The 13,308-nt window shown below is 42.5% G+C and overlaps 1 protein-coding gene across 1 annotated transcript in view; it reads left to right on the top strand.

The window, feature by feature from the left end:
- LOC139663712 (F-actin-uncapping protein LRRC16A-like) overlaps positions 1-13,308 on the top strand; it is a 123,146-nt gene that overhangs the window by 2,357 nt on the left and 107,481 nt on the right. The window contains exon 2 of the mRNA XM_071542430.1: positions 5,890-5,987. Coding sequence (XP_071398531.1) covers positions 5,890-5,987 — 98 coding nt within the window. The remainder of the gene's footprint in view (positions 1-5,889; positions 5,988-13,308) is intronic.

The following is a 13,308-nucleotide window of genomic DNA, read 5'->3' as shown; positions in this document are numbered from 1 at the left end:
CACTTTACGTAAGCCATTTGGCATAGTTGATCATGATTCCATGTCATGTGCTGTTGTCTAGATGAGTATAATGTATAAAGCCAGTCATTGTGTGGAACATTCACTGGTGTTGGTGATTCAGCATCATGCACTGTCACTCTTGGCATCCTGCACGTACAGGGAGTTTCAGCATGGTGATGCATACAGATGCAACTGTCACAACAAGTCCTACTTTTTGCCTTTAGGCAAATTCTCGCAAGATTGTAGTTTTGCTGATACAGAAATTATGGTAACGCTTTATTTTGATGTGTTTTTGTCTTTTTCTTTTACAGAAAACAAGTGGCACATTAAAAAACGATCAGTGAAAAAACAGCCACGTTTAGAATAAATATTGATTATATTGTTATTATTTTAAGGTGTGTTTTTAAGAAATGTGCAAAGACACTGTAACAGTAGTGTGCAAATAAATGTATTCAAATTATATGATTCAGTTATTGATTTGTGTAAAGTGGATAGGAAGATACAGGAGTTCAGAAGTGCACTGCAGATGAGAGGGTGTTCAAGCAGGGCTTTGGCTCATCTGCTTCTGTCTGGCAGGTCTGGTTGAGTGGCGTCTCTGCTGTTGCAGCCATGTTGTCAGCAGATTTCTTGTTCTTCCTCTGGAATATGCAGGATAGCCAAGAAAAGAAGCCATGCTTCTTCTTTTTTGGATTTGTCGAAAGGCCGTGTTTGGCACTGGAACTCTGAGGTCCTGTAGGTTTGACCAGCTGGACGGGTGGAAGTGTCTTTTCCTGGGTCAGACAGGACAGATCCTTGGTGTCCTTTACTGTTTCAACCACAAGGCTTGGTGGAGCTTTGACCTCAACCTGGCTGGCTGGAGCCTGGGGCTCCTGAAGCAGGTCGCTTGATCCTTCTTTAAGCAGGTGAATCAGGGTGTATTCAGCAAGAGAGACGGAGAGAGCCTCCTCTGAGGTGGAGTTACTGTCAGGTCCAGCAGAGAAGACAGTGACTTTTGTTCCCTCACAACATTCAGGTTGATGCAGGACGGTGACAGAGCTTTCAGCAGCGGCCTCAGTATGTATACAAGAGCTGAACATTTCCCTGTTGATGATAAAAGGACATTGTTCTTCCTCCTTCTCCAAGTCCTGGAGGAACAGCATCAGTTTAGAATCAGCTCTGACGATTGGCTCCCATTCATCAAGATGATCTTGAGTAGGGGCATGGTGTGCAGTGCAGGCAGCCACAAATGTAGAACTCGCTGATGAGGAAGCATTCATGTGCTTTTGATCAAGTTCCTCCTCCTCCTCTAGGAGGACTGAGAGGAACTGCATCAGATGAGAATCAGTGCTGTTAACAACAGGTTCCCATTTGTCAAGCTGGCCGAGTCGGCCCATGCTATGGGGAGCAGTCAACTGCAAATCTAGAGAGATGTGATGAAGCGTAGAGGAGCTCCTCACCAAATCCCTCCTTCTCCACATCAAAGTGTGATTTGACCAGTGGCTCCCACTCATCCAGGCAGCCCAGAGTGGATCCACAGGGTGAGCAGCAGTCAGCCACAAATCCAGATGTGTCACATGGGAGAGCATAGAGATATCTCTTTCCAACTGCCTCCAGGTGGTAGTCACCGTCAAAACCATTGGGGGAGCGCTGAAGCAGCTTCAGTCTCTCAATGAGTTTGGAGTCGTTTGAAGGGTGAATGCTGGTGAAGCTGTGCTGGCTGTTGGCTCCCATATGTTAGGTGACAGGGCAGAGTCAAGCTCAGCAGTCACTCCAGAGAAACTAGATGCTTCAGCATAAAGGTACTGCTCCTTATTCAGGACTTTCGCAAACATGTAGTTGATACTTTCATGGCGATCGTCATGAAGGGCATTGAGTCGAGCGACCATTTGCATGGATGCTGAAAGAAATGCAATGGCAACATCTTAATGAACCATGAGGCCACCTGATACAGCTTCATTCACGGTCAACATGCTTCATCATAGCTTCATCTTATGCCTTTATCGCTTATTGTTTATTGTTTATTTGGATCTTCCTTTCATCATAGTTTTGTTTCAACAACAAATCTAACTGTGAATTTACAATGTAAATCAAACTAAGGAAGAACTGGACACAAAAGCAAATCCTTCAACACAAACAACAAGTATATCCTAACTGTCTGTCTCCAAGTCCTTGTACTAATCTTTTCCTGCTAAATAATACAATTATAAATACATGTGGGTTACCAAGATGGAAATCACTCTCCATGCTTTCCTTTCTAAAAGGTAGATATTGTTGATGTTTCTCCTCATCATGATTCATCAGATGAAGCCCAGGCCCAGTAAACTTTGATGACAGAGATGTCTCACTTCATACATGGTTTCTAATGGCTTTTTAATCATAAGAATCATTAATTAGTTTATCTTGGACTAGGCTTTATTTCTGTCCGTAACCTGACCCATAATGCTTCAGCTTCCAAGTGAAACCAGAGCTTCTCATTTTTTAAACCTCTTGTCTCCTAAACAAATGTCCCTAACCTCAGGACTAACAGGCATTTGACTCACTGCTCACACAGTAATCCACACATATGGACTGAACCATAGTTGGTGAATGTTTTGTATTTGACACTGGGGAAAAAGCAATGTGGTTCCTGGTCATCCTGCTTAGAGGCAGTGGTTGATATATTTAAATATAACAAGGGGCATTACATTTCCTTTATTTTTTTCTGTAAATGGGATTCATGTTGTAATACTGACGACAACAGCAACTGGAAAAAAAAAAATCACAAAACAGCTTTCCAGGAATGAACATTGAGCTACGTGAACACATTCAGTAGAAGAATTAAGATATTTTAAAGACCAGGGTAAAAACAAATTGCATGATGTCTTGTATTATGCACATTTTCCTTTAGGTGACAAGGAGAAAAAAAAAAAACACTTAGGTGGCACACCGAAGAGTTTACCAGGCAGGGAAAGCCCTAACTTTTCAGCAGTTAGTGGTGTCATGCTGTGTCAAAGCAGAGAAGACAGGGAGGAGGGGGGGGGAGGGGGGGGGGGGGGGGGGGGGGGGGATTGTATTGTATTGTATTGTCTGAACACTGCAGAGAGAGATGCATTGTTCCCTCGGTACGCTGAGGATGCTGCCATGCCTATCACCTGACACTGTGTGTGTGTGTGTATGTGTGTGTGTGTGTGTGTGCCGGTCTCTGTCTGTCTGCGCAGGTATGTCTGTGTTCATGACAAAGCCAGTGTGTGAGGGAGCGGTAGAGAGCGAGATACCGAGAGAGAGAGATTTAATAATGGAGAGGAAAAAGGAGGAAAGGAGTGTCAGAGAGAGGAAGAGGGCAGCGCAATATCAAATACTACGAAACATTTTATTTATTTCTTTGCATACAGAAAGAAATATTGATAGATGAGGCCCGATAACGAGGGTTAAATACGTGTACGGTGGACTAACCCTCCCAGTAAAACCACAAGAAGGATTTATTCTACTGTGATTAGGTCAGCATGTCCCAAGAGACTAAAGCAACTTCACAATTTCCCATGATAATAATAATAATAATAATAATAATGATAATAATAATGATAAACTTTATTTATACAGCATTTTTCAAAACAAAGTTACAAAGTGCTTTACATGGTTGCAGGACTTAGGCAAATAAAATCAGGCAATTAAAATAATACAGAAATAAAATGGAATAGAATAAAAACAATAGAGACAATAACAATAATAATAATAAAACAAATAAGACAGATAAGATAATAAAACAAATAAGACATGTTGGCAATAAAACGGTGTGCTAGAATTAATAAAAGGCTTTTTTTTTTTAAAAAGATATGTTTTGAGAAGCGATTTAAAGGATGTCACTGATTCTGATGGATTGTGATGATCCATCATGAATACATTGATTATTCTGATTCATATCCATATCTAATCATTCATATTCATACCATTCATTTCCAGGGATGAAATCCACAAGGAAGCATATTTCACATATGTCATTCCCGTGATCTTAGACAGCTCAAATCAGCAGTGTTTTGACACGAACAACTCTCCCAAAGCTGAAACCTGAAAAGCAAGGAGTGGCTGCAGGGGGTCAGTGAAATGGAGAGTGGCTTTATGGACTCGTGAAATGATTGCCCGAGCTTTTACAAGGCCATTGGTCTCCCGTGTCCACACCTTCCCCATTAGCCTCTGTTCAAATTCAACGGTATTCTGGTCTTGACTCTTAAAATCCGAGCCACAGGGTAACCGGCTAGTCGCATTTCCACTCCTCATGAATTCGCTGGCACAGTCTCAATGATACATGAACAGAGTCCGTCCGGAATTCTTATTCTTACTCTTAGTCCTCCAGGCAGAGCACCTCTTTCTGCCCAGGACCAGAACATGCCCAGTCTCATTGATACATCCAGAAATCCACCAGAAATGGCTTTGTAACATATTAGGTGACTTGATCTATACTTTTAGAAATGCTGCAGGAGGATATTCTGCTAATATTCTAACAACTTCATTCTTTGTTTGTGCTGTGATCAATTCCCAATGCTTGAGCTCTATGAAGGCTTTAGGAATCTCTCTCTCTCTCTCTCTCTCTCTCTCTCTCTCTCTCTGTCTCACACACACTCACGTGCACAGAGTATATAAGGCACTGTTCGGTGTGTGTGTGTGTGTGTGTAGCGTGAAAAGGCGGCTGACCCAGTTCTGCACTCTAAGCCAGTTCCCCCGGCTGTGGAGGATTCTCCTGGGTGTGAACAATCAATCTGAGGAGCGGAACACACACTCAGCATATGTGTGTGTGTGTGTGTTTTGAGCCTATACGCGAATATACCTACAGTATATGTACAGCTAAGCATGTATGAGCCCATGTAGACACATCTTGTCTGTCTGCTAGTCTGTCTGGCAGAGTGTGTGTGTGTGTGTGTGTGTGTGTGTGTGTGTGTGTGTGTGTCAGAAAGTGCCGGTGACAGTTTCAAGTCTCGCCACAGACACAAAGAAAGCAATCCTCAGAAGATGGATTCAGGAGGAGAAAAATGAAATGGAAGCTACAGAAGAAAGGCGATTCCCTCGTGGTGTGTTCAGATTGGAATCGATTAATTTTTCATCAAACATATTTTTTTTTCTAATCAGCGGATACGGGCAGTTAGTCCCCCTCTGGCACATTTGTTCAGTCGGAGATCCACTGATCTTTGCTTTGCTGAGGAAGTCAAAATGTTGAAATGCTAAATCAAGTTGGAGCTTTCTGATTGAGATGGGAGTCTGTGTTCAGGCTTTGATTGTGTGTGGAATAGCCCACAGTGGAAGGGAATAGTCCTGGTAATGTGTGACAAGCAGCTTGGTGATGATGCGTTTCTCTTCTCTTCTCTTCTCTTCTCTTCTCTTCTCTTCTCTTCTCTTCTCTTCTCTTCTCTTCTCTTCTCTTCTCGTCCCTCCTCTCCTCTCCTCTTCTCGTCTCGTCTCTTTTTGTCTCTTCTCTTCTCTCCTCTCCTCTCCTCTCCTCTCCTCGTCTCTTCTCTTCTCTCCTCTTTTCTCCTCTCCTCTCCTCGTCTCTTCTCGTCTCTTCTCTCCTCTTTTCTCCTCTTCTCTCCTTGTCTCCTCTCCTCTTCTCTCCTCTCCTCTCCTCTCCTCCCCTCTCCTCCTCTTCTCTTCTCTCCTCTTCTCTCCTCTTCTCTCCTCTCCTGTTCTCGTCTCTTCTCATCTCTTCTCTCCTCTTTTCTCCTCTTCTCGTCTCTTCTTGTCTCCCTCTTTTTTCTCAGTAAGAGGCAAACTGCACTTTTTGCATTTTCACTCTATTTTACAATGCATTACTTAACTAAAATTGTGTTTTTAAGTTGTTTTTTTCATTGAGCTGCTGTCAGAGACGATTCTCTGCCCGCTGCACTGAGACAGACAAAAGTTCCTGAATGTCTTTTCTCCTCCTCTCTCCTCATGTCTGTATAGAGAGTGTGAGGGACGCGGTGGGGAGGAAGGTGAAGCTGTCGCTGAGGAAGAGAGTCAAACTGGAGATCAAAGGAGACAAGACGGAGAACAGAGTTCTGGTGAGTCAACTCCCACTGCTGCCACGCTACTTCTTCATCACGGAAAATCAATTTAAGAACATCAACATCTCTCTCTCTCTCTTCTCTCTCTCTCTCTTCAGCACTTGAAAGGTGTCTTCTTCTTAGCCTTTTCAGCAAGCGTCAAGCAGTGTCAAGGCACTCAGTCTGCCTTTTTAAGTCTGGATATAAGGCTTTGATGGCGGGGTAATTTGCTACAGATGAAGGTTATAGAGAGTGTGAAAAAGAACCTGAACACATCCTGTCTCATTCAGTCTGAGGAGGTTAAGCGGGGTCGGCTCTGGTTAGCACTTCAATGGGGGGAAAGCATTAAAGCATGAAATACAATATTGGGCAAATTTACCACAAAATATGACTTATGGTTATGAGTTCATCGTGTGATGTTGAAGTGGGCCATGTTTCCAAAAAAAAACCCTTCACCTGTCGATCACTCCCTTACAAAAAAGTCACATGTGAAAACCCACATAGCACATGTGCTTTCTGGACACATGTTGGTTTTCACATGTGACTTTTTCAAGCTTTCTCACATTATATTCTGATGTCACATGATTTTACAATTCAATTCAAGTGCTTTTTTTTTTTTTTTTTTTCCACGTTAACTTTTTTGTTCACATTTTCACCTTTCACCGTTAGATTTCACACCCAAAGAGAAAATTCGCAGAGAGAAAATGTCAATGGGAAATTTCACATGTTCACATATGAAAGCTAACCAAAAAGCGCATGTGCTTTGAATTCACATGTGGGTTTTCACATGTGACTCTTGTGTAAGGCTCCTGGTCGCATTGACCCAAGGTGGAACCAACATGATCCGAATCCTGATATGTGATAATAGTGAATGTATGTTGTGTAAAACAAAAGGTACATGTGAACATTTCCTCACTTAACCAGGTGGTATATGCATACATTTTCCAGTAAATCTATACATTTCCTCATATTGCTCATTAAAATCTATCATCTTGAATTTCAAATCAGAACTTAAGAGGCAAGCATAATCACATTTACTCCCCATCCACACTGAAAATCCTATGCTGGACAGATGGCTACAGTCAGTGTTTTATTTGCTGTTGACTCATGCAAATTAGTTAAGAGATCAGACTGTCATTTTTGGATTATGGGTCTTTTAGATTTATTTAGCCTCAGTGCAGAGTCATGCTAAAACAACGACAACAGCAAATAAGGCCAAGTTAATCTCATTGACCCACTGCTGAGGTCACTCATTCATTTCTTCATTCACACACACCAGCCCTGTATGTGTATGTGTGTCTAAGGCCAGCTGGAAATAGCTGCTCAGGCCATTAACTAGTGGCCACAGAGCAGTAAATCCACTGAAAGCTGAATAATTAATACCTGGCAGACCATTAAAAATGCATATTGCCATTTTCTAGGCTGAATGAGGTGAAGAAGAAGCCGAAGGTAGTTAAGACCGAACAGTCTCCCAGTAAATCACTGTCTGAGTATAGGGTCCATAAAGTTTCATGGTTGAATCAGAAGCCTTTTAAGATGCAGTGTGTGAGTCTGCAGAATATGTGACATGTATGGCTCTGGGTGGAAGCAGTAGAGGCCGTTTAGTTCTACAACTCTCTGTGGAGTCAGAACCTTTTTAGTTATACAGCTCTGGGTGGAACAGACAGAGAAATCAGAGTGAGGAGGAAATCTTAAAGGTTTTGTGAATGGGCTGAGAGGGATGGGACGATCCAAATCTGAATCAGAATCAGCTTTATTGGCCAAGTATGTACACATACAATTTGATGTTGCTCTCAAAGTACTTACACAGCATAATTATACAGCTAAAAACAAGGACAACAAGATGAATGAGAGGTAAACCTAAACATTTAACTACTATGTACAAATATGCATATATATAAAAATCAATACGTCATATGTGGTTCATGATTCAATACAACCACGATACCATGTGATACATAAAAGATCAGTCGGACTGTGCAGAATTCTGTTTATTTCTGAGCCACAAATCTTTCTAGCGATGGCATTGGCTTGCTAGAATGGAAACAACAATTTAAAAATGTCAGGGTTAGGGTTACAGTAACAGTAACTGAGATGATACAGGAGTCAAGTGGGGACAAAAGGAGGCGAGAGACAGAAACGCAGAGCTTCACTTTCACACCGGCTGTACCTGCTAAATGAGTTGGGAGTGAACTGGTGGTGGGAAGCAGCTGGATAGAGAGAGAGAGAGAGAGAGAGAGAGAGAGAGATGAGGTCTTTGATAAAGTGTTAACGCGCAACTCGGGACACATTATCACTGCTGGGATCCGGGGTTATCTGCGTTGTATCTGCAAGTTGGTAACAGTCACTGAGTTCAGAGAGTGAGTTCACAGCAACAGAAACGCAACAGATGTTTCATATTCCACCTCTGCTTTGTGAGAAATGACATTTGTATTGTATTGATTTATTGGTTTGTACAATATAATGCCATGTATGTGGTCAGCGATTATGGAGAAATATGCGGTGAATGTACAATGTTTTTTTTGGAATATGGGAATCTATGAAGGGAAAAGGGATGGTGTACTGTAAAAATCTGCAATCTGCTATGGAGATCCGTGTCAGATGGCAGATTTCTCTCAGATTTTCTGTGAAATCTATTAGACACGAGTCCATATGAGCGGTGCAGTGTAGCTGAATTCGACCGCACCCATTTCTGCTTGTCTACATACATACATATGTGTTGGAAAAATGACATGACCAATCATTTTTCACTACATACTGTATGTGTTTAGCTAAGGACAGCACCTCTGGGTTCAACACTCTTTTTTTTAAAGGAGCGGTTTTTAACCTTTTTGTTTTTAAGAGTGCATCGATCATTTTCTTTTCCAAAACAAAACCAAAACGGACAACTCTCCCTTTATGCTTTTAGCCCAATCCAGTGCTGTTCAGGGCTCCGGTTTTGTGGCTGCTCTCACACAACAATGTCACCGTGTGGGAGTGGGTCACAGAGCCTAGTAGAACACACACACACACACACACACACACACACAACAATGCGAAGATGTAGGAGTCAGTACAGGGAAAAAATGAGGCATTCCAGCGGAGTTGTTCTGGTATTTCGTCCAGACCGGAGCAGGAGAACGACTCGGCGACTTGACATCGACGCTCCGCTCGACCGGACTGAACAAACACACCACTGTTTGTTGTTCTGCGGAAAACAGAGAGAGAGAGAGAGAGAGAGAGAGAGAAACTGATTGTGGAGGAAGCGGTCGAGAAGGGAAAACAAACATGGCGTGGAGTTGTAGCCAGTGAGCTGTGTGTAAGAGTATCTCAAGCTGCTGTGGAAATAGATGGAAGAAGAATGTCTTTACCTCTGGCAATGGAGTTGGATGGGGGGGGGGTTGTTTGTTTGTCTGTTAGCAGGATATCTGAGAATGTTATCAATGGATTTGCATGAAACTTTGTGGAAGGATTGGTCATGAGGCAAGAACTGATTAACTTGTCATACCAATTGGCCAAAGAGGGGTGTGGCTTGTGTAACATGTAACAAATGTAACATATGAACAGATTCACGTAACACCATCAAACCTTGTGTGTCTATCAGACAGAGGAAGAAGCAAACTCTCCACTATTGGACCAATCAAACCACATGGAGACACTTTAGACATAACTGCCCAAAACTTGGTCCAGTGGTAGAAGGGCAGCACTGATGGAAACTGAACAGCTATAGAGATGATTGGTCATGTGATGTTGCAATAATCAGTTAAAATGCTTTAAAGTGTGTAGAATGTGAACAGGCAGATCTCATGTTCCATTTCAGGTCCAGTCATGAGAATGTGAAACCAGTTGGTAATGTGACATGGAAGAAATTAACATTTGGTGAAAATCCAACATGTGGAACTGGCATATATTGACAAATGCATAGTGTTGGTGGAGGTATGAGCTCTACTGAGTGCCATGTAGTTTCACTTTAATTTAGCTCACTTTATGTTCACGGTGATAAAACATGGAGGTGATTAGATATGAGAGCAACAAGAGAAATTAAATAAAGCCAAGCGGCTTATAAAACGCATCATCTACCTCAGGACAAACAAAAGAAAGCAAGAAACAAACAGAATAACAAAGATGTGTGAAGATAAGCAAAGGCCTAAGTGGATCATCCATCATCCATAGAATGACATGGGAAATGAAAATAAAAATGAAAATATCGCTAATGCAGGAAATGAAATCACAGGGGTTGTGAGTGCGGTAATGAGTGGGGAGGGTGTGTGTGTGTGTGTGTGTGTGTGTGTGTGTGAGAAGAGAAGGAGACAAAGAGGGAGGGTGAATGTGTGTCCACTTTATTACATGGAAGTAACCAGAAACCACAAGCATTGTATGCAACATAGTTTCAGTTTGAGAGTAATCGACTGTCTGTGTGTGTGTGTGTGTGTGTGTGTGTGTGTGTGTGTGTGTGTGTGTGCGTGTGTGTGTGTGTGCGGGTGACTAACGAGAGGTGAAAAGTGACTCATTTAATTGACTGACTAATTCAGCTCTCTGCTTCCTGGGGCTGTGAGAATGGAAGCTATGGGTGTCGGCACCGGAACACACACACACACGTTTGCCTTTCCATTTTCCATTGGAGATTTATACATGTTCCATTGTTTTCCTTTGATAGTTTATAGTTAATTACTTGAAATTACATTGATCTTGTATTTATCTGTCAGTTAAGAAACCAGATGATCTTCTTCTCGAGTCAGTTGTCTTCATTTTCCAGTTTTTCTTTGTCATTTTGTTGGATAATCTGATGCTTAAGAGATTTGAAATCACTATATTTCATGAATATTGAGCTTCTATCTATCTATCAATATTCCGATGTAGCTGTCAGACACATAAGTTATATGAGAATACACACTTTTCCCAGTATAAATCACCCAAATGCCACACACACAAGCTGTCTATCTCCCACTGAGTCTTCCTCCCCAGGTTTTATGTTTTCTTCCAACCGCATAGGGAGCTTGATTTATTTCAGCCAATCCTGAGCATCTATCTATCAAATGCACAGCTAATGAAGGAAGGAATATGGTTATTCCCACTATCAATTTGCCCGTCTGTCACATACACACAAGGCCTTCCTCTTTCCCCCCCCCGACAAGCCTCACTCAGGCTGGGCGTGGAGCGCCACGGCTGCCCCGGGGCGTCTCTTAAGCACACTAAAGCCCGATAGATACAGTCATCCCTCTGCTTTGAAGAAGGAGGGATGAAGGAGGTAGAGATAATAACATCAGTCCATCAAACACACCCCGGGGAGGAGGAGGAGGAGGAGGGAGGATGAGACGTATAGAGGGAGGAAAGAGATAAAAGAAAAACTCATAAAGACTGTAAAAACGTCACAGAGGGACGGATAGAAATCGACACAGACGGATGGAGAGAGAGGGGCAGGAAAGAGGAGAGACAACGCAGACAGATTGGAGAGAGACGCAGGGAGACACTGGACAGATAGAAGTTGATACGACGGCCTGCACCAACACACAAAACCTGTATACATAAAGTCAAGGGCCTAAATATCTTTCTGATATCAGTTCAGTTTCCACAGCTGTTTTAATGTGTGTGTGTGTGTGTGTGTGTGTGTGGAAGGGGGCGGGGGTCTAGAGGGTTAGCTCAGTGTCCAACTTCCTCTTGATCTGCCAGTGTAAATAAAGCAGAGTTTGTGTGTGTGTGTGTGTTTGTCCCAGCCTGAGACTGTCACCAATGGTTCACTATGTTTTATTGCGTCTCATTGTTTGCTCTCCATGTGGGAGCGGCGCTGACTCAGCACCGATAAGCACAGACACGTTGCTGCACATCAACGGGTTTTAATTTCTATTTTTAATACCATGAACATGGAAAAGAGTCCTTATTTTTATTGCATCATAGCAGTTGTATTCATATGCTGCTGATCAGTGAACCTACAGGATCTCCAGGCTTGCTTTCAAGATGATGCAGCAGGCAGTCCTTTAGAGTTCCAAAACAAAAACAGCCAAACAATCACACTGTGAATAGAAAGACCTATACACCATTATTTGTTGCAAATCAATCAGCTGTAGTTAAGATTTGCACTAAATGATGGTGTAAATATACTGTAGGTCTTTTTGGAACTCTGAAGAACTGGTCCCCACTGACTTCAGTTGTTTTGGAGAAGGCTGCTATGGAGTTGTGCTGGCAGCCTCCCTGTGTGTTATATGGACAAACTTCACCTGTGTTTCAACTGGCATGAGGGGGAGGAGATGATGACACAATTTTCATTTTTGGGTGAACTATTCCTTTAACACCACATTTCCCGTAAACCCTGTTGCGTTTCACTCCTTCCATCTGCCATTGCTAGAAACTCTGAAAGCCTTATCTCCGTTTGCTCTGGAAGAACAGCGCCCTCTTCCTGTTTTGTGCCGTAAAGCAATCCGGCACATTTTCCCGCCAAATCTGACCCGGTGGCAGCCGATGTAAAATGGGGTGTAGAGCAGTGATTCTCAACCTTTTTCATATCGAAGACCCTCATTTAGTCCACATTAGAGCCACAGACCCCCATGTGATGAGATTTTGTCTCTCAGACCCAAATCTGAGAATATTTTTATTGTCAGATTTGATTTTGTCCAGAACTCCATGACTGTATTGTAGGTAGAGAGATAACAGAGAAACTATGATCAGAACAGTCATTCTTCTACATTCTCTGATTGGGTTAACTTCTTGTAAATGAAATAATGCTGAAGTTAAACAACTGATCAGTTTGCTGTGGACGCCCTAGAACCCCCTCAAGGACCCCTGGTGGTCCCTGGGCCCCACGTTGAGAACCACTGGTGTAGAGGAGCATGGCGGCTGACAATCTTCTCAGTGATGATCTTTTTTACGATATTAATAATGTTGTTGATGCCAAAATACTATAGCTGCTCAATGGCAGAGTTTCTTAAAACTACTGTTTAATTTCAGTACTCCCTCATTGATGGTTAATATCAGATTTTATTGTGGTAGATCATAATACTGATAATGTTGCATCATGACACACTTCATCTATCATCTACCTAACCCTCTCTCAAATTCAAATTCTCTCTCCCACTCTCTCTCTGTCTCTCTCTCTCTCGCTCTCTCTCCCGCCCTCTCTCTTCCAGGGATTCCCCTCCTTGAAGCGGAGGGTCACATTATGTAATGTCCTGAGCTGTGGTTTAGACTTTCAAAACCACAGGATGTGAGATAGCCCTCGCTTCATTCACCCCCCCACAAGTCACATACTGTACTTTACTCCATTTCTGCCTCCCTCTGTCTCAGGTCTGGAAATGTAGCGAAAAAAGAATTTGGCTATTTCCAGGTCTTGAAAAGTGTGGGAATTGCATAAAAAAAGTTCGGAAAA

Source organism: Centroberyx affinis, unplaced genomic scaffold (assembly GCF_046629955.1).
Source record: "Centroberyx affinis isolate AG114_WGS23_722 - 3 ecotype Tasmania unplaced genomic scaffold, CSIRO-AGI_Caff_v1 ptg004101l_1, whole genome shotgun sequence".
Taxonomy (NCBI): domain Eukaryota; kingdom Metazoa; phylum Chordata; class Actinopteri; order Beryciformes; family Berycidae; genus Centroberyx; species Centroberyx affinis.
This window is presented reverse-complemented; position numbering and strand designations above follow the sequence as displayed.